Source organism: Geospiza fortis, unplaced genomic scaffold (assembly GCF_000277835.1).
Source record: "Geospiza fortis unplaced genomic scaffold, GeoFor_1.0 scaffold49, whole genome shotgun sequence".
Classification (NCBI taxonomy): Eukaryota; Metazoa; Chordata; class Aves; order Passeriformes; family Thraupidae; genus Geospiza; species Geospiza fortis.
Genome location: NW_005054378.1, coordinates 632,703 through 651,653, shown reverse-complemented (window position 1 = coordinate 651,653; position 18,951 = coordinate 632,703). Strand labels below are relative to the sequence as shown.

At 37.7% G+C, this 18,951-nt stretch overlaps 1 protein-coding gene across 1 annotated transcript in view; it reads right to left on the bottom strand.

Moving 5' to 3' along the window:
- Positions 1 to 18,951, bottom strand: part of KIAA1328 (KIAA1328 ortholog) — a 167,502-nt gene that overhangs the window by 17,519 nt on the left and 131,032 nt on the right. The window contains exons 8-9 of the mRNA XM_031060275.1: positions 18,765 to 18,949; positions 12,215 to 12,323 (exon numbers count right to left, since the gene is read on the bottom strand). Coding sequence (XP_030916135.1) covers positions 12,215 to 12,323; positions 18,765 to 18,949 — 294 coding nt within the window. The remainder of the gene's footprint in view (positions 1 to 12,214; positions 12,324 to 18,764; positions 18,950 to 18,951) is intronic.

Sequence of the window (18,951 nt, the reverse complement as noted above, 5' to 3'; positions counted from 1 at the left end):
ACAGGGCAGTTTAAAATACCAATCAATGCCTGCAAACCAGGAATCTCCAGAAACAAATCAAAACATGAACCAAGGACTTCTGCCCAGAAAAGTCTACAGCTCATGAAAACCAGGATTATGGGAAACCTGATGATACATCTGAACAAGTCACTTCAACAAGTGACAACTTATAGTTCACCAAGTCACTTACAACTATTCACATGCAAATATATTACAGTGTAGCCCACACCCTGCACGTAGTTTTTTCTTCTTTTTTTAATAAGATTGTCATAGCCACACTGTAAAAAACTTAACAAAAATAGTTTTAGTATCTTCCCTTTAAGCTTGCAAATATTTTCCTGGCAGAAGTCCTGAGCTAACTTTACAGCAAGATCTCTCAGAGGAAACCGAACTTTTAAAAAAAAGCCTTAAAAATACACTACAAAATGAATGTGACCCAGGGACTTACCCTTCTATGCAACAACACGATCAGAGTGCACAGAGACAGTGAAGTCCGCAGGGCGTGAAATTAAAATTTTCACACAGATACAATGAAGTAATGATACAATGTTACAACCTTGGCACAAAAATCTTCTGGTTTGAGTAAAGTCAGTGTCATGTGATGTTACGGTTTGTGCACTGGTAGAAAGAGTCTGCTGCTAAAAAGTTCATAACAAAACAAAAGAGGCAAATGCAAGAAAATTGTACAGCTAATTACAACAGACCTGTACATTGCAGTGATCCAGACATCCCTTAAGATGCTCATCACATTCAAATCAGGCTGTCAGTGCAGGCTGAGTTAAGAAAACACACTTATCTTTCATGTCTAGAAATCTAGATGCTGAGAGGCCATTAGGAGATAAGAAAAAGATTGGCAAGCAAGGGGGAGGGAGAAAACAATTCTCTTATGATGTCAGTTTGTTCCCTACAAACGAGGTAGATATACAGGTTCAAAATTCCAAGCATATGGATAAGAACAGGGATGCACAGAGCAATTAACAGAGTCAAGCAGAAGCTGGGATGAGCAGCAGCTGGAGCACTGTTAAAGTCCTTCTAGGAATTGCTTCACCTGCTACAGTGAAAATAAAAGGCTGTGCTGGAAGAACACTGGCTCCTAAGCAAGGACAAGGTCATCGGAACAAGAGAGGAGCTGGAAAAGCTCTGGGCAGAAGCAGGCACAGGGGCACAGACACTTTAGAAGACTGTGCCACATCACAGTGGTCACCTGCAAAGCAAGCAACCTTTGTACTGCAGATACACCGACACAGTCCCACAGGGATTCACCAGATACTCTGCAGGAAGTAGGAAGCTTTAAGCTTTATTTCTAAGAGTATGGAAAAGTCTCCCGTAAATCATAATGCTGCTTGTACATTAGGATGTTTCACAGAGACCCAACAGACTGACAGACATGCATCCTATAAAATATATTTACAAGCCTGAATTCTGTGGGGGAAGAATCGGAATTCAGTAATACTGCTCATTTCAAAACACAATTTTGTGATCACAGGCACAGAAGTTAATGCATGCAAGAACTATTGGCAGTGTATTTCCAGTAACCCTTCTGGAAATATAACAGAGAAAATCAGCCTAACAGTGCAAAGGTCATTCCTTACAAGACAAGTTTCTCATCCTACTGATCCAAGACAGTACACACAGAGAAACATACAGCCAAATGTGACTTAATAAAAACTTCAAGTCTTCAGCTTATTAATTTTTTTTTAATTTTTCTCATTTCATTCCAGTGATTTCATTAGGTTAGACTTCTTCATCTTTATTATAAAATAATCAGAACTGAAATGTTTCAATAAACCCAATTTCTGTTTTAAGTAGTAAAAGATGATTCAACGCAGATGAAGCAAAAACGAAAGTTAAAAGTACAATGGCATTAGAGGCTTTCAGAATATACTTTAAAACATGTTAAATACATGAATTATATATTAGTACTCTAGAATGTCTTTGATTGTTTTTTACATAAAAAAGAACTGTATCAACAATTTTTTTTCATAGAATAATAGAATAGTTTGGGTCAGAAGGGACTTTTAAAGGTCATCCAGTCCAATCCCTTGTAATAAGCAGGGACATATTAAACTAGGTAATTTTCAGTATGTTCTCCAGCAGTATGGAACAAAGCAAAATATTTCAAAACTTACAGGTGGGAAGAAACAAAGGTGAAAAACAACATTTTAGTCCTCACCATTAAAACAGAGAGTGCTAACTTAGTACAGGGCAGAAAAAAAGATATAATATTATTCTCAGTAAAAGTTTTAGATTTCCATCTTATTTCCCTCCCAACACACTCAGACTAAAAGAAACAATTAGTTTTGTTTTTTCCTCCCCTCAGAGGGCCATAAACTAAGTACCACGCCAAAAACAACACAAAACAGACAAAATTAATGAACGTGGGCCCCAGCTACTGGGGAGCTAGAAACACGGTGCATGGAGCAATTTAAATATTAAATATAATCAGTATCTACAATTAAATAAATGGTAAAAAAAATACAGCTAGATACTGTTTTCCTTCTCAATTATCTAAATGTTGAAGAGATAGCTTCAGTGCTCTAATCACAGCCTATCACAAAGCCAAGCTTAACAATGATCAACAGCATGTCTTTTTGAAAAGGAAACGTGGCCTAGGAAGAGAAAAAAGTCACACCTGCAGTAGAAACTGGTGCACTCAGCATGAATAAAGATCTGTAACACAGACTATAACATCACTCTGTTTCCTTCAACTCTGTATCAGAAAGCTAAAGGCGTGTTACCTGTTTCAGCGTTCCCCAAAGTAAAGCCAACAAAATAAAAACATACTCAGTTCAGTAGTTCAAAGTCAAATATTCTTTACACTGAAACACCCCCATTACTTTCCCTAAACAAATGTGGAAGATACCTTGGCTCTTTCATTACTCTCCCCAGGAAAAATCAGGACCCAAATATTCTGTTATGATATCCTACTGAACTCATGACAGATATGTAACATGGTAAGATTGAGACACAAGCCCAGATACTGAGTTTTTCCCAATCAGAAATGTCTCATGAAAGATGATAAGAGATAATAGCTACTTAAAAATAGATAACTATTTAAAAATCATTCTTATAATACGTATATAAAGAATGACTTTAAAAAGCTTTATGAATTAGAAGAAATGACAATAAAAATCTTGAAATATTTGACATTTAGAAACACAATAATGATAAAAGGTCAGGATACAAGCTCATTGCTGGTTTCTGTCTTCATTTATATCATCTGAATGTGCCATCTCACAACTCTGTCTGATGCCTACCAGTTTCTTCAGTAGACAAGAAAATAAAGAATTATTCCCTATTCATTTTCTGCATGTCACTTTTAATTTTATAAAATTCTGATACTATCCAAAACTTAGCCACATCTTTTCCAAGTGGAAGAGTCCTAGTTGTACTGTTCATTCCATAAAATCTCTCTCACACCTGGGAGCAATTCATTCCACTAGCCAGATGTGATAACCAACACACAGTAACCACTATTGGGCAAAAATTTGCTACAGCAGTCCTTCATTTCAGAAGTGGAAACAATAGAAAAATGAGAAAGCTTGTAAAAAATAATAGTCATACTAGGGCTCCAAAAACGGAGATTCTACCTATGGAGAAAGACTTCAGAGGGATGAAAAGAAACCTTACCAGTTTAAGGTTTAAACAGTAAACTGCCATCCAGTCCAGTCTAAATGAAGAAAATGGAACCAACTGCTAGCTCAAGGGAAGGGAAAAAAAATACGACAAACCCACAACCAAAAAACTCCACAAAATCAACCCCCACAAAGAATTCCAGCCAAAGTCTAAGGGTTATTCTGCTGAAAATATTAGGTCCAGTAACAAATCCCAGTTTTAAGCATATAAAATATAGAAAGTTTAAGCTAAAGTTAGAAGGAAATGAAGTTACAAAAGGAACAGGATGATAAAGCTACAGCAGAAAAACTCCATGAAATGGAAGATACATTCACCATGTAGGAACTTAGGAAGTTTCTGAAGCTACAGAGGACAAAGTGGAAGACTTGTTTGAAGCTGAAATGTCTTGCTAATAAATTACAGAACAAATCAACATGAATGAGCAATAATGAATTGCTGGAATCAGCTGGTACTCACTCAAACTTCTGAAGGAGTTGAGGTATGAAACAGTTGAACTATCAAACATAGCTTGTAACTAATTGCCTAAAACTGCTTCAGTTCTGAGCAAAGGCAGGATTTTTTTTTTAAGTGAGCTGGAAAGATGCAGAAATCTACAAATGAAGATGTCTAAACTTCAGAACAAGCATATTGATAGAAATTATAATAAGGAATTAATAAACTCGACATATTGGCAGAGACTAAATATAAAGTCTTCATTCACTGGGGACCTCTACAAGATTCATAAGATTATTATGCATCTAAACAAGAAAAATATAGTTTATGTAGTCTATCTGGAGTTCCAAAAGTCCTTCAGCAAATCTATTACCAAAGATTCAAAAGCTGGCATAAACTAAGAGAAAAATCCATTAATGTATAGATAACTGGCTAAAACCCAGGAAATTAAGAGAAAACATTAAAACTGGTCTGCTACAAAGTGGCCAGAGAGGTCAGCAGTGGAGCTCGCAGAAATTTGTGAGGGCCTGAACTCTTTAATGCATTCACAAGTGGCCTAGAGAAAGGACAAATAAGGAAGAGACATTTTCTGATAATACTGCACTATTTATGGTAGCTCAAAGAAAAGCTAAATGAGCTTCATAGAGGCATAAAACTACAATATCACAAAGGCTTAAAAAAGTATATTAAAAACTGGAAATGGGACAAATCAGGGACTATAAAGCAAGAACTAGTTACTGTCCTTAAGTGACAGAGAGACAGGAATGTATTTTTGAAGCAGGAAACTCATCAGCTGAAAATAACTATCAAATAACCTGACAGAGCTGTGCCTGCCTGCTGAGACCATCTCCTGGTGCACAGCACATCTGATGGGCAGGGATGGGACAACGGTGGTGCCAGGCCCTGCTCAGACCAAAAATCACTGCAGTAGCACAGTACCCAAGTTCAAGTTACAGGGCGTCAGCCGGTCACAACAGTTCAAAACAAGACTCTCCAAAACAGCCAAACTTCCATCACCATGATTTTTATTGAAAATGTTACTACATCACAAGCTCATATACTGCTGAAATAGATGCTGCATGCTCAAAATCAGGAATATACACACCCTGTCCCACAGTGGAGGACTTTTACATCTTTGATGCCTAAGTCCTTCAATTCATAGTGCAAGCATTAAAAGAATATTAATAATCAAGGCACTGACCATGCAGCACATAGGTTAACCCTGCATTTGCCTCTAATGAAAATATGAATGACAACTTATTTTTAGTTCCACATATTCAGCTACAAGAGGGATAATGTGTCGGTGTGTGTTACTCCACACTTATTTTACAGCTCATGGGATAACAGGTATGACCAAAAGAATATTTAGCTGGTTCTAAAATAAATCAGTGAGGGTAACTAGCTCAGTTTTCTCAAGATAAACAAGACAAATTCTACCCTAACTATACCATCATCACAGTTAAAGATCATTACTGCACGGACCAGCCAAGCATGAAGATGTGCTGTGGTAAGATCCTGCCCTGAGGACTTTACAGCCTGAAAGGCCCAGGAAAGTGAAGGACAGAAGAAAAAGGGAATTTATTAAGCATAAGCAATATGGTGGAAGGATGGCAGAGACATCTTTTGGGACAAAGGCTTCTTAAAGTAAGATACAATTATCCTGTATATATTATTCATCTATTCCTCCTATCTCAAAAATAAAACAAATTTCCAAAAAACAAGAGGAAATGTCTCAGAAACATGAGAAGAGAAATTACTACAGTACTAGGAACAGAACAGCTGCTTAGAGAACCATGAAGACAGGAATCAAGACTGATCTTACCTTGCCAAGCTCTGTAGAAATTGCCATCACAGTAGTTCTAAAAAAGTTTTTAGAAGTACAAGGCAGAATACTCAAGGTATCAGTGCAGGAAAAAGAGACAGTAACTTTTTTTTTTGACAAGGGAATAGAGAAAAATGCAGAGGAACCTTAAAATATTTTGAGGCTGTTTCCATTGCTGGGATTACAAATGCAAACAGGAATCACATCCAAAGAACCAACAATCTCTTAAGATTTGATGTGGTATTTGAGAACCTGCAAATGCACATGGGGAAAAATTTTAAAATATAGTAATTAAAATAACAATGGAAATGATGCAAAGAGTTAACTCAGTTTCATAACATGATTTGTACTCTATTTTCCTTTGCTTATTATTACTTTCAAACTACAGTCAAGTTATTGTCATACCACTGAATGATGGAAACCTTGCCAACTACTTCAAAACTGACACGTTTTCTGTTGCACTGAGCATTCCCAGAAGACATTTCCCCTCATTTTAATACAAAATCCTGTCAGATCCATGGAGCTGAAAAAAAAATGTGTAAAGGATATGTAGCTGTAATAGACCTCCCCCAACTAGTCGAGTTTGGAATAAAAGACTATCAAAAAAGACTCAAAGATCCAGTGCTAGATTAATGCAAATATCTGCTTGTTTGCAAGTGTACTTTTTGATTAAACTGGCATACATCAAGTACAATTAGAAGGGTTATTTATAACTAAGAAATACATAATTCTGCATTTTAATGAGGGTGACAATTACAGCCAACAGTTGGTAATTAACATTAATCCTTTTGCACTGCAAATCAGAATTTCCCAATATGATTTTCATTGTCTGCAATGGACACACCAAAACTGTTATTGCAAAGGAGCTATTAGGTGGGCTGCTTTGACACAAATAGGTGTTCTGTTACACACAGTAAAGAAAGAAACCAATGATGTGTTAAATTTGATAACCTCAGATGTAAATACAGAATGTCACTTCAAAATTTACTTGATGTCTACAACACAAAATACAATCAAGGCTTATCATTTTCATGGCCGAACGCAATTCCGGGTTTCCCAAGAGCCAGGCTTCACAGGTGAAATCTGATTTCAACACAAGCTTGAAATCTCCCATTGTTAAATTTGGTTTAGATCCCAGCTCTGGGTTCACATCTGCATTTCCCCCCTGAGACTTCAAAGCTTTTAGTGGTTGTAACCGAACAGAGGAGATAAGGAGGAGTGTTTGCCCAGCCAGTATCAGCTTCCACAGCAGAACTCAGGAGCAACTACTAAAGACAGGAATAATCACTACTGAAGGATTGGCAACTGTAGCAAAACCTTATTGCAAATTCTTTCCTTAAGCAGGTTATCAAAAAAATTTTGGTTCACAAACTGAATTTTAAATCTCAGTCTTCCTAAATTGCTTTAACATATTTCCATTCCTTGAGTAAAAATTTCTCTGAAAATAAGTTCCATGTCTATAGCAAATGTTGAACTTATAAACACTTCTCTTTCTGATATCTGTAATCTACAAAGAGATGATTTAGATTTGCTATGTGTGTCTTTCCAAAAGAAAAGGTATTTCTGTTTTAGCCTCTCAGCTGTTGTCTTTTCAAAGAGAAGCAATAGAAAACTCTTTTCATAGTGGTCTTTAATAGGAAAAGAGACCTAGCCCAAATCCTATCTGAGGCAAAGATCACAATGCAGCCAGTAAATGAAGCCTCTAGAAGACTGCTGAGGTGTTCAACACCTGGGTCAGGCAACTGGAGGGGATCAATGTCAGGTACAGGTAAATGAGAAGGTAGAAAAGGAGAACTGTGAGCAGTAAGCCAAGAAAGCTACAATGGACTTCTTACAAAGAGCTGTAAAATTCACATTTATTTTGTAAGTATGAGATAGATGGGTTATTTCTACATATAGAGGTGCCCAACTAAAATCAAGATAAGTGATATTAATGTCCTATGGTCAGTATTATTGAACCTCGAAAGCAATAAAGTATGAGTCGATAAATATTACATTTGCAACATAGTTAACATTCTTCTACTGTCTCTGGCACTTATTACACATTGTAACCGCAAGTCTACAATACATTATTCATATTTGGGGTGTCACTGAGTGATGGATTGCTGTAAGAGAGGCTGTCCTTTAAATAAATCAACAAATAAAAATGCAAATGTTAACATTTTCAGCCACAACTTTTTCCATCTTGAATGGGGAATGAAAATTTCACATTATATCGACAGCCAGCAGAGAGAACAATTAACAACCTACACTGTGAATAAGAGAGATTAATTTGCCAATGTCTGGTTTTATCACTTGCATATGGAACTACATTGGACTTTTTGCACTGCTGGCTTTCTCAGGGAGTAGGCAAAACTTGTGTCTCCTACCACTTGCAGAAACTAACTCAGCACCCTACTCCAAACATATTTTTAATCTCTTTAAATGTTCCTAAGTAAAATCTGGAATGAAAGTTTTCTGCTCCTTTTGAATCTTGAGTGGTGTCTGATCCTAAGGGTAAAAAAACAATTCTATTTCTTTGGCAGTGCTTGCTCAGATTCTACATTCTAAGGAACTTCAGAAATCATCTTAAGTTGATATCCATATTTAAGCATCCAAAATGCAAAGACATGAAAATCAACTACCACATCAGACAAAAGCTTGAATCTCATCACTGTTATATTTCCTAATACTCAGCACAACAGATCTACTTTAGACAATTCCAGTGTGCATTATTAAGTATACAATGCTGCACATCATATTTTACATCAGATATTAATTTGCTTAAAAGTCCCTGAGTACATATTCACCTGAGACGTGCTGGGCAATTGGGTAAATAGTTTTGTTTTTAAAATGTCCCTAAACACAAATTTACACAATACAATCTGTTTATAAGAACTCCAACAGGCCACTGTGGTCTAACAGATAATAATACAGCTCAAATACAGCATTCATATTGCAAGAACTTCTAAATCACTTCTTTTATTGGCTACAAGAAACTTCCCTCTAAGACAATGCATTCAGCAAGTATGAAAGCTTTGATCTGAAACTACAACCAAAAACTACAGACTTAATGCTGAAATCCCTGACTATCACAGAGTCCCTTAATTTACCTAACTGTTCTTGAATTCTCTTTGTCCAAAGTGAAAAACACTACAGGAGAATTATCTGTTTCCATGGTGAGCAGAACAAACTTTGCCTGTGTCTTTTTAAGTGCTTCATTTCTGCAGTGTTACAGGACTTACTGTGCCAAACTCAACGCTACGTGGGGAGAGCCTGACAATGGCAACAGGGCTGTAATAAAATTAAATGGTATTTCAGAATGTACAATTTATAACTTCCTTTTTTTTTATTCCCCCAGAAATAGCTGAATACTTTAATTTAGTGCAGTTTCACTTCTGTATGAAATACAACATTTGTTTTGCTGAAAGCAGTACCTGAGTATAGCCACGGTAAGATCTAGTTTATGTAAAAATTTCATTACCAAATGAAAGAATCAATATGCCAGTACTTCCCTGTGCAGCTCCCCTCCAGTTCAGCAGAAACACAGACGCCCTCTTCTAGGCAAACACCAGTCATGAAAAATTTAACTGGTCACCAAAAAGGTAACATTTAATACAATCAGAGTAACCATGCTTTAAGAACAAATCTACTCTTCCAAATTTGCCCAGCCCCAATCTTGTCTGTGAATTTTTTTTTCCCAAATATATTTGCTTTGGTCTAGATAAATAAGCACATGGAGTAGAAGAGCTTTTCCAGACCTGCTGTGAACATAATTTGAAGGGCCTCATGCAGGTGGAGACCCTTGGCTTAAGAACACTGGATAACAAACTTGCAGTGTTTGGCCACGTTATGGAAGGCAGAGATAGGCATGCACAGAAGCCTGACAGGTAAACAAATTCACTATTAGCCCAGCTCCAGATGCCAGATAAGGAAATGCTGGGGTTTTCTTTTTCTTTTAGAGATACCACTGAAATCACCTTGTGCACACTCACTTTGTAAGACTGGTCCTTCTACAGGTCTAGCACTAAGGCTCTCGAGGTTTACATCTACCTTCTAGGGACACTTATTTCTTGTTCACAACATGATTCATCCTGAGACAGAGAAGGAAGCAGGACTGCAGCAATTCTTTCTCAAGCAGGAGGTAGCTGTAACACACTGAAGCCTCCAGTTGAGCCCTGCCAAGGCAAGCTATCATGCCAACACATCTTCTACCTGCCATGCCTGCTTACCCAGCCAGCCCTCCCCAGAAGCTGTGCTAGCACCCTGGTGCCTCTCGCTGCCAGGGAGCTTCTGTCGCTTTCCAACACCTTCTCTCTGGCAGGCTTTGCATTGCTGCTGCTGCTGGGTGCCAGGGCTTGTGCTAGTTAAAGCTGGCACAAACACGAGTTGAATCTAGTCCTATAAATTTAAATAGTCAAAAGTAATTAGGTTTACATGTACTGCTGAATAAATAAATTTGCTCTTAGGCTAGGGCTTTGTGTTGCAAGTTTCAGATCTGTGCCAACTGTTGTGGTTAAGCTGTTAACCCCCCCAAATCACAGATCATAATGAACATGCTGACAAACCCTAACTTTAGTGGCACAAAAGCAGCAATAATTCTCAATATTGATTAATTTAGTTAGTTAAACCTGCAGTCTAAGCTTATAACCATTCAGTGATAAATTGAGACTGACCTGCTGCCCAAGCAGGTTTTTTGATAAAGGATAGAATCAGCTTTAGGTTTCCCCAGAAATATTTGTCCATTCGCCATTTTTAATTAGAGAAGGCCAGGAGTAAGGGAAAGCATAACATGGCTGTTTAACCAAGTTAATAATACCTACAGCACCAATGGTGAGAAAGAAAGGGAGGAAGCATGGGAGAAAGTGCACAGAAATACAGGATTTTTCATCAGCTGGTAAAATAATACTTTAAAGATGACAGCTAATCAGACTCCTTTTACTGAACACTTTACCTGGTATGATTTCTAACAGCATATTTCAACAAATATTTTACTCCCCTCTGTGGGAAAGAATAGATCATCAATCCTCTTGAATAAAATTTCTTTTTCTGAGCAGTCTTCATATGATGTGCATAATTATATCTACTCCTCAGTGCTTGAATGGAATCTCAACCTAGCACTATTAGACAGTATCAAGCAATATCTTTACACACACTTTATCTGCTATGCCTGCCTTGCAAAGGTAACCATTGCTTCTAAGAGAAATGGTTAGGCAATCTTGTGGCTTCTGTTAGTTTAAACATTCAGCTGCTTGTGGGAAACAGCCCAATCTAACTCAGTTCTTAAATCCTCCAAGAATTATCATCCCTTCCATCAGAAGAAAAAAAAAGTGTTTCCATAACAAGTAAGTACAAATTTGTCAATATTGATAGTGGTTTTTCACCTATTATATATCACAAGTTCTCTCAGAAGATAGAAATAAACTGCCAGCTGCTGCCAAGAATACAGGGTTGATATCAAGCATACATTTTCCAAGTCCACTGGGCCAAGAGAAGATTAAATCTGATGCTAGCCCTCTCATCCTCCAAGAAGCATTTAACTCTTCTCATGAACAGTTGCACATTCCTGTTATGCCACTGTACTGTTATCTAACTAGTGGTATAAAATATTGCAAGTTCATATTTCAATCTACTTTTTTGTTGCTTAACTGAAGATTTTATTATGAGAAAATGTGGGATATGATAAAGAAAAGCAGGGATTGTATGCTGTTCTTCTAGGCAGTTACCACTAGAAATGTAATCTTGCCTAAAGAAGGCAAGTTGTTTTCAGACCTTTAAGCGTAACAACAATGCTGCCTTCAGTTTTTCCATTGGAACAGAAGTGATAATGCTGCTTTTCCAGTGCATTTAGTGCAGACTTATAGTATAATCAGGAATTGCTGACTTAATGTGATTTTGCTGCTTCCCATTAAACATAAAATAACTCTCATACAAAACATTTTAAAAGAAATGCCATTTGATAAAAATGGGAGTGGGGGAGGAGGCGGACAAATGGTGAGGGATTAAAATCTTCAAGCGAATGTAAAACCTAACAGGGTTAACACTGTCCATTAAAATTATTTACAAAGGTATTTAATGTGTCAGGACTTGGAACATAAAATACTTTCTGTTCAAAATCTAAGTAAAATTAAAATGTTAGAACCTGGCATATTCTTGCTTTTTTTTATTCTAACATGCAACTTAAGGCTTACTATAAATGTCAAAAGGATATGGCAGGTTTTAGTTTATATTATTCAGCTTGTGCTAATATGAAACATCATAGAAATTCAGTCACTTCTCTGCATCTGGGAGAATTTGATGGTTGTGTTTGCAGAATCTTAAACCAGAGATTACCCAGCAGCTTACCGTGAAGGGTCATGCTGAATCGGTGATATGGCTGTGGTTGCAGGCACTTTGCTGCTGCCCATCAACCCAGGAGATATGGCTGCATCCTTCCTAAGTCCTGAAGTTGTCCCTGTGGAATGAAGTGAAGACAAACCAGGCATCAGAAGCTAGAGATTTTGGAATAGATGTTTCTCAATTCTGCCTTATTACAGAACATTGGGACAAAAAACTGAAACAGTTTTTGAGTGAGAAATATACACAAAGAAATGACAGAGAGCTCATCACTTGATAGCACTGTGCACAGCATCCTTTTCAGGACCATACAGAATCAAATCTGTAGAATAAGACACACTCTCCAGCATACATCTTACTGCCCAGAGCTTGACAGACTTGCATGGTTATTATTCCTTAAGTGGCCCACAAGATTCAGCTTGCTTCACAGATGCAGTTCTCATTACATGCTTTAAAATGTTAGTTCTCCAAGTGTAAATTTCACTTCAATAGTAGTTTCATTTAAATAAAATAGAACTGAGAATCCATTCCTTCTTCCCTCCTCCAAATAACTCTTGAATTACAAAATAATCTAGGTTTAAAGGTGAAGTTTGGAGGTCATGTAGCTCAATCATCCATTCAAACAGCATCAACAGGTTTCAGACACTTACCACATTAGGTGCTGAAAGTCTCACTGATAGAACCTCTCTGGAAACTCCTCTGGTTCCACTGTTTGACCAGCCTCATAGTCAAAAATGTTTGCTGCATAGCTAATCAGAATTTTCTGAGTTGTGATTTTTCCCTGTTGTCTCTTGTGTGGTTGATGATGACTTCCAAGAAGGCTCATTCCCTCTTCTCTACACCCTCTCCTAAGGTAGCTGACGCAAGAAGCAAGATCCATGCTGAGTCACCCCTACTTATAGCTGAATGCACCCAGCCTTCTCGACCTCTTGCTTCAGCCCCATGGTTGTCCTGGCTGCCTCTGCCAGACTCCTACACCTTGTCAGTGCTGTCTGTGCACTGTGGAGTCCCAGACTGGACTCAGCATTTTTGGACACAGTCTCACTGAGCTAACTGGGGGGGAAGTGTAATTTCAGCACTCTGATGGCCACAGCTGTATGATTATGGCCCAGTAAGAGATCCAGTTACTCCATCACACAGGCACATCACTGGCTCACTGCTCTCCGGCAGGACACCCCATTCTTTTCTGGCAAAACTGCTTTCAGGGTTTTTTGAACCTAAAAAAAATTCTGTCAAATCCTTTTCCCAACCTGTTAAGGTCCCTTGAATACTGTGCCCTGTTCTCCAGCACACTGACTGGTTCCCCAAGCCTGCTAACTTGCTGAAGGTGCATTCTGTCCTGCTGCTCAGGCTGTTGATGTTAAGCAGCTAACCACCATGACTGGCTGCCAGCTGGACTGAAGACAACCCTTGAAGGCTAGTGGTCCAGCCAACTTTTCATTTGCTCACCTGAGAACTGAGTTTCACTGATCAGATTTAGTAAGACAAATAGCATAGAGGTAATAAAGAGGTAGAGTGAAATAGGAAAATTAGCAGCTATCTGATCTACCACATAAAAACCTGTGGATTTGGGCTTTTTAAATCTCTCCTAATTAGTTGTGTGCAGTGAACATCACTTAACTAGAGTCAGTATAGGGAAAACTAAACATCAGCAAAAACTGAAGTCAAACCAGTGTTTAGATCCTTATGTAACCCTGTGATGGCCAAATATTTCTCAGCTCTGTGAACAGAAGCATTAGCTATCAACCATTCTGAAACATGAAGCAACACAAAGTTGTAATTCCAGCTTCAGTGTAAAATGTACAGATGTTCAAGGAATTATTTAAAACAGTGCATTGGATCTAAGATTTATACAAATATATACAATTCAATAAATCCACATTTTAAGATGCATTTTAGAGAGACTAACAAAAAATACATTTTCACCCTGCTATAATGACCTGTGTTTCAGCACCTTTCAGTGAAAAAATCTTGCCTAAGAAAGAGTTAATTATCAGTGAAGGAAGTCTGGAAATATCATGGGGATATATGCTGATTGTGTGTCCCTGGTAACTTGATAGTGTGCCAATTCATGATGAGAAGAGTGGGTATGCATATAAAGACTGGAAGGCTCTTGTTTAGAGTTTTGACTTTACGACTGAATAAGAGATATTTAGAAATCATTTCACGTGACAGTGGAATGAGGCAGCTGGATTTTAAGAAACTAATACCAAAGTAATAAAAATCTTGTTAACACGGGAGAAAATATTCAGTTGCTAATACGAGACAAGTTGGCACACCGTCAACAAACTACATTCACAGAAAATGAGATGTATCTCTGCAAAAAAAGACAATATATGGACTCAGAAGTGGCCAACACAGCCTCAAGGGGACTGTTCAAATACCCAAGTTTATTTACTGAGGCTGTTAGACTGCACAGAAATAAAGCAGAGGCATAAAGAAATCCCAAATAAATGTATATTAAAAAAAAAAAGTTAAAAAATACATCTTGGAAAAGGCATGCAAGTCTTCTGAGGAAAAAGAAACACTCAGGAACAAGCAAATACATAAAGATGATTAAATCAATAACATTCCCAAAAATGTCCAAGCTACTACTAATTTTGAAATATATTATGAGGAAAAAATAAAGGAAGGGAAAATTGGCAAGTAGAGGATAATGAAGACCCTGTTGATGTATAATACCTGTCTATATAAAGCTGATGAAAAGAAACTACCAGGGGAAAAAAAAAGATACAAAGTCTTTAGTCTGAAGGATATATATTTCAGGGCTAAAGGGAATTAGTTAATGAATTTATGAAGTGACTGGTAATTATTTATGAAAAATCATAGAGAACTGGGGTGATACAAATGACAGCAAATTAATTAGATTGCAGGTGTTAAAAGACAGTATGAGACTGGAGACATTGCAGATGATCTAGAGAAGCAAGAAACGTGGAAAAAGAATAGACACGTTTACCCCTGGAAAAAAGAAAAAGCTCTTCCATAGTGCGGTAATTTAAATCCTGACACCAATGGAAAGAACCTGGAGCAGCAAAGAATCACAAAAAAAACCTCTAGATATAAGCTTGCAAGTCAAGCTACCCTCAAAGCAATTATAAATGTCTCCTAAATGGTAATGGTTAAGAATACTATTTTCAACTTGCCTAACCTGGTACAAGAATGATTTAAAGTAGATTAAAAAATTATTTGAGAAAACTCAAATAGCTATATATTTCTGTTTGAAAAACAGACAACTAAAACATTAAGAAAATGGGGAAATACAGCAGTCTATATTTTAGAAGCGTAAACATTAAGGATGAAGAAATATGGATGAGGCTGGTTCAAGCAGCAATGGAATGAAAGTAAGCAATGGGAAATCTAGGTTGATAATCATAAAAGAAATCTTTATGATTTGAATAATAGTAATATTCATAAGCCTTAACATTTATATAGTACTTCACATCTTCAAAGCACTTCACTAATATTAACTAATTGCTCTATTCAATTGTAGGGGAGAGTCTTCCCTCAAGGGAAGAAGTTCCAGATCCTGAATCCCTAAGAAGCTACATCAGAAAAACTACTGAAAAACAAACACTATCTAAAGAAATCAGCCCCTGGAAAAGTACAGGGCTAAAATGAGCTAAAATAATTTTCCTTCTCTGGCTTTTTCTTTTGCATATGAAAAAGGAAAGTGTGCACACTATACAACATCATGCAGACATTGTGTCCAACAAGAAGAAACAAAGGGGAAAATAGTTCTTTCTTTTGTTTCAATGCAGAGGCACTTCAGGAAGTGTTTGTAAAGACGAATACTTTAAACAGAAATGTAAAGAATCGCCCAATATTGCACAGTGTAATGGATGCATGTTTCCCAGCCCCACAGCAAAATTTTCAAGAGCAGAAAGGAAGAGAAACACACATTTCTGTACTCCAGCACTTTTTAACTAGACAAGTTGTTAGATTTTAGTACACGTTGACATAGCTGATGGTGACACCAATAAAAACAATTTACTGCTGAAAGGATCTAAGACTTCAGGATTGCTTCAACTGCCTAAAGTTTTGCTGGTAATACTAAAAAAGTTTGACTACAAGACACAAACACCTGCTAAAGCACGGGAATAAAAACTAAGGAGCAAGCAGAAACAAAAGACAAAATCAACAGTGAGGGAATAAAAATTGATTTCCTAAGTTGATCCAGTAAGCTTCTACCCTGAAAAGAGTGTGGAAGCGACCCTTTCCACTCCAAGAGGTGAAGGGACCACATCAACAATGCTCTTCTACCTGTTACTAACCATTGTCTGGGAGAAGGAAACGTGTATTTGTTAGGAAATCACCCTTTTCAAACCCACTGTTGTCACAGCAAGTGACCAGTCCTGTAGGCAGGAAAGCCTTCCACCATTCCAGGATGAGAACAGCTTCCTGATTAATAATTTTAAACCTGATACAAGTGCCAGTGCTGCTCTGGAGGGACACTACTACTGACACAGCCACCATTCCCAGTGGCACAGCAAGCCCAAGGGCTCAGACCAGCATTCACACTGTACTAAGGAGTGCTTGGATAGAGTCACCTACATGGAGAACATACAAATAGACCAGACTGATACCAGCAGGAGGAAAAAAAAAACCTCTGTAGCAATAGGTCAGCATCTGATGGTTGAGAAGTCTTCACCTGAACATATTTCTGTACACAGCACTGCTGTGCTCCAACCAAAAGGCCACCTTCAGGTATGTGGCTAAATGACATGCCTCATGATATCACCTTGTGGATTTCATTCCCCTTTCCCATACTGCACTGAATCAGAAATTCCAGGTCAGCAGCATCTGGGAGTATCCAGCAAAAGCAAGGACAGAGCCAACAAAGTCCAGGCTATGCAGGCTAGAACTAAAAATCTTGACATTGTGTCCTGGTGATCCCCTAAGATGGAAAAAAAAAACTTTACAAGTATGTGTGTGTGCTTGCTAAAGGAGTCCAAATATATAACAGAAGGAAGCCAATTAAAAAGGTACTAAATACAGAAGACTTCAACTTCAGTGATTAGTGCTAGGTAATTTGCCTTGTGATAAACAACCATTCAAATCAGTAATAGACCTGAGGTTGTTCCACAGCTTGAAAGCATTCCTCTGAACTTTATCAGCTATCACAGCATGTGCCAATGTTTGTAAGTCAAATTTTGCAATGCAGCTCTACACCATTAAAGCCAGCAATCCCAGAAAGTGCTTGCAAAAGATGCCCACCATCTTCAGAGATCATGCTGACTGCTACAATCACTAAATCAGCATAGGTGCAGCTCAGTTACAATGTGCAATAGCCAGATGCAGCTGGTAACTTCTCCTCAGTCCTACAAAATAAAACGAATGAATGAAGAAGAGGCCAGGTTGGATATCTTCCCCTGAATCTGTGGAAAATAAATTACTTTCGGGGACTACCCCAATCTAAGGAACAAAACCCAGCATTCAGCTGTGAAAAATCCTTGTTTCATCATTGCAGCAAAGAGAAGGAGGAGGGCAGAAGGAAGAGGAAAAGAGAAGAAAAAAAAATGATAGCTGAAAAAAACCATAAAAGAAAACCATCAGTGAAAATTGCCCCTGAAACTTTGCAGAATTGTAACGGCTTTCTCTTGCTTAAATTGATTGGTGTAGCAATGTTATAAAATGACTATTAGGATTCATTGTGCACAACAGAAAGTGTGAAATGTCAGCAGATTATACAGCAAAAGTAATGGGTCTTGAACCCCTGTTAGTCAAAAATGATTTTGTTTCAAATTAGAAATTGATTTTTTTGGACACAAGCCCTTTACAGGCTTCCAACTTTTGTAGCTGTGCCTTGGAAGAGATTAACCTCAGCCACTGTTTGGGTCCAGGCTGATGATACCCTTTTGAAAGTTTCTTCACAGGGACTGCTTTTTAATGTTGGTACGGTCTTAACCAATAACACAAGTTATTTGTTCCTTTGAGAACTGCACCACATTTCTTCTCATTTTGCCATTTTCTTTATTTTTATGCTGACATATACAGCAAACTGGCTGACAAGTTAAAATAAAAAAATAAAAAAAGCTAGTTCATAATTGAACCAAGGATTATGTTCAAGGCTAAGCAGTGAAACATCCAAGCTGCTTTTGTTCCCAACCTTTTCTCTTCATAAGAGAGAAAAGATTGCATCTCTGCTCCTTAAGTGGAGGCACTAAGCTAAGGGTAGGATAGGTTCTAGCAGTAGAGACATCCCTGTGCGGCAAACTAGCAGGTTGTGATGGTGAAGTCGTCACTCAAAGAGGAAAAGAATGCAAAGATTACATTTGAAGAGCAAACCCCACCGCACTTATTCTCACTGCCTTTTGGGAAAAATGAAAAACAAATAATTGAAGGAGTTTTCTGAGATTAAGGGACTTTTTTCTCTTTCATCAGGAAGAGAAGACAGGATCACCACTTGTTATTTAATTATTTTTTTTTAATGGAGCTAACACTTTCTCTTAGGTTGTTTAAACACCTGTAAAACCTCTTTCTTTAATTGTGCATTTTACTGATATGCTTTTGAACACACCAGCACAATCACGGCCCTGCAATACAGTATGCTTCCCCTTACCTTTCCTGGACTTGTTGCCTTCCCTCTTGGTCTGCATTTGAGGGCTTTGCCCATCATCCACGTTGATACCAAAGCCAACCATTTTCTTCCCTGAACTGCTCCCATGACTGCTCCCTGGTTTTCTGCAGTTTTTGCTCACTGGAGACATCCTCAGTAAATAATCGTCATGTTTCAACACAGGGACACT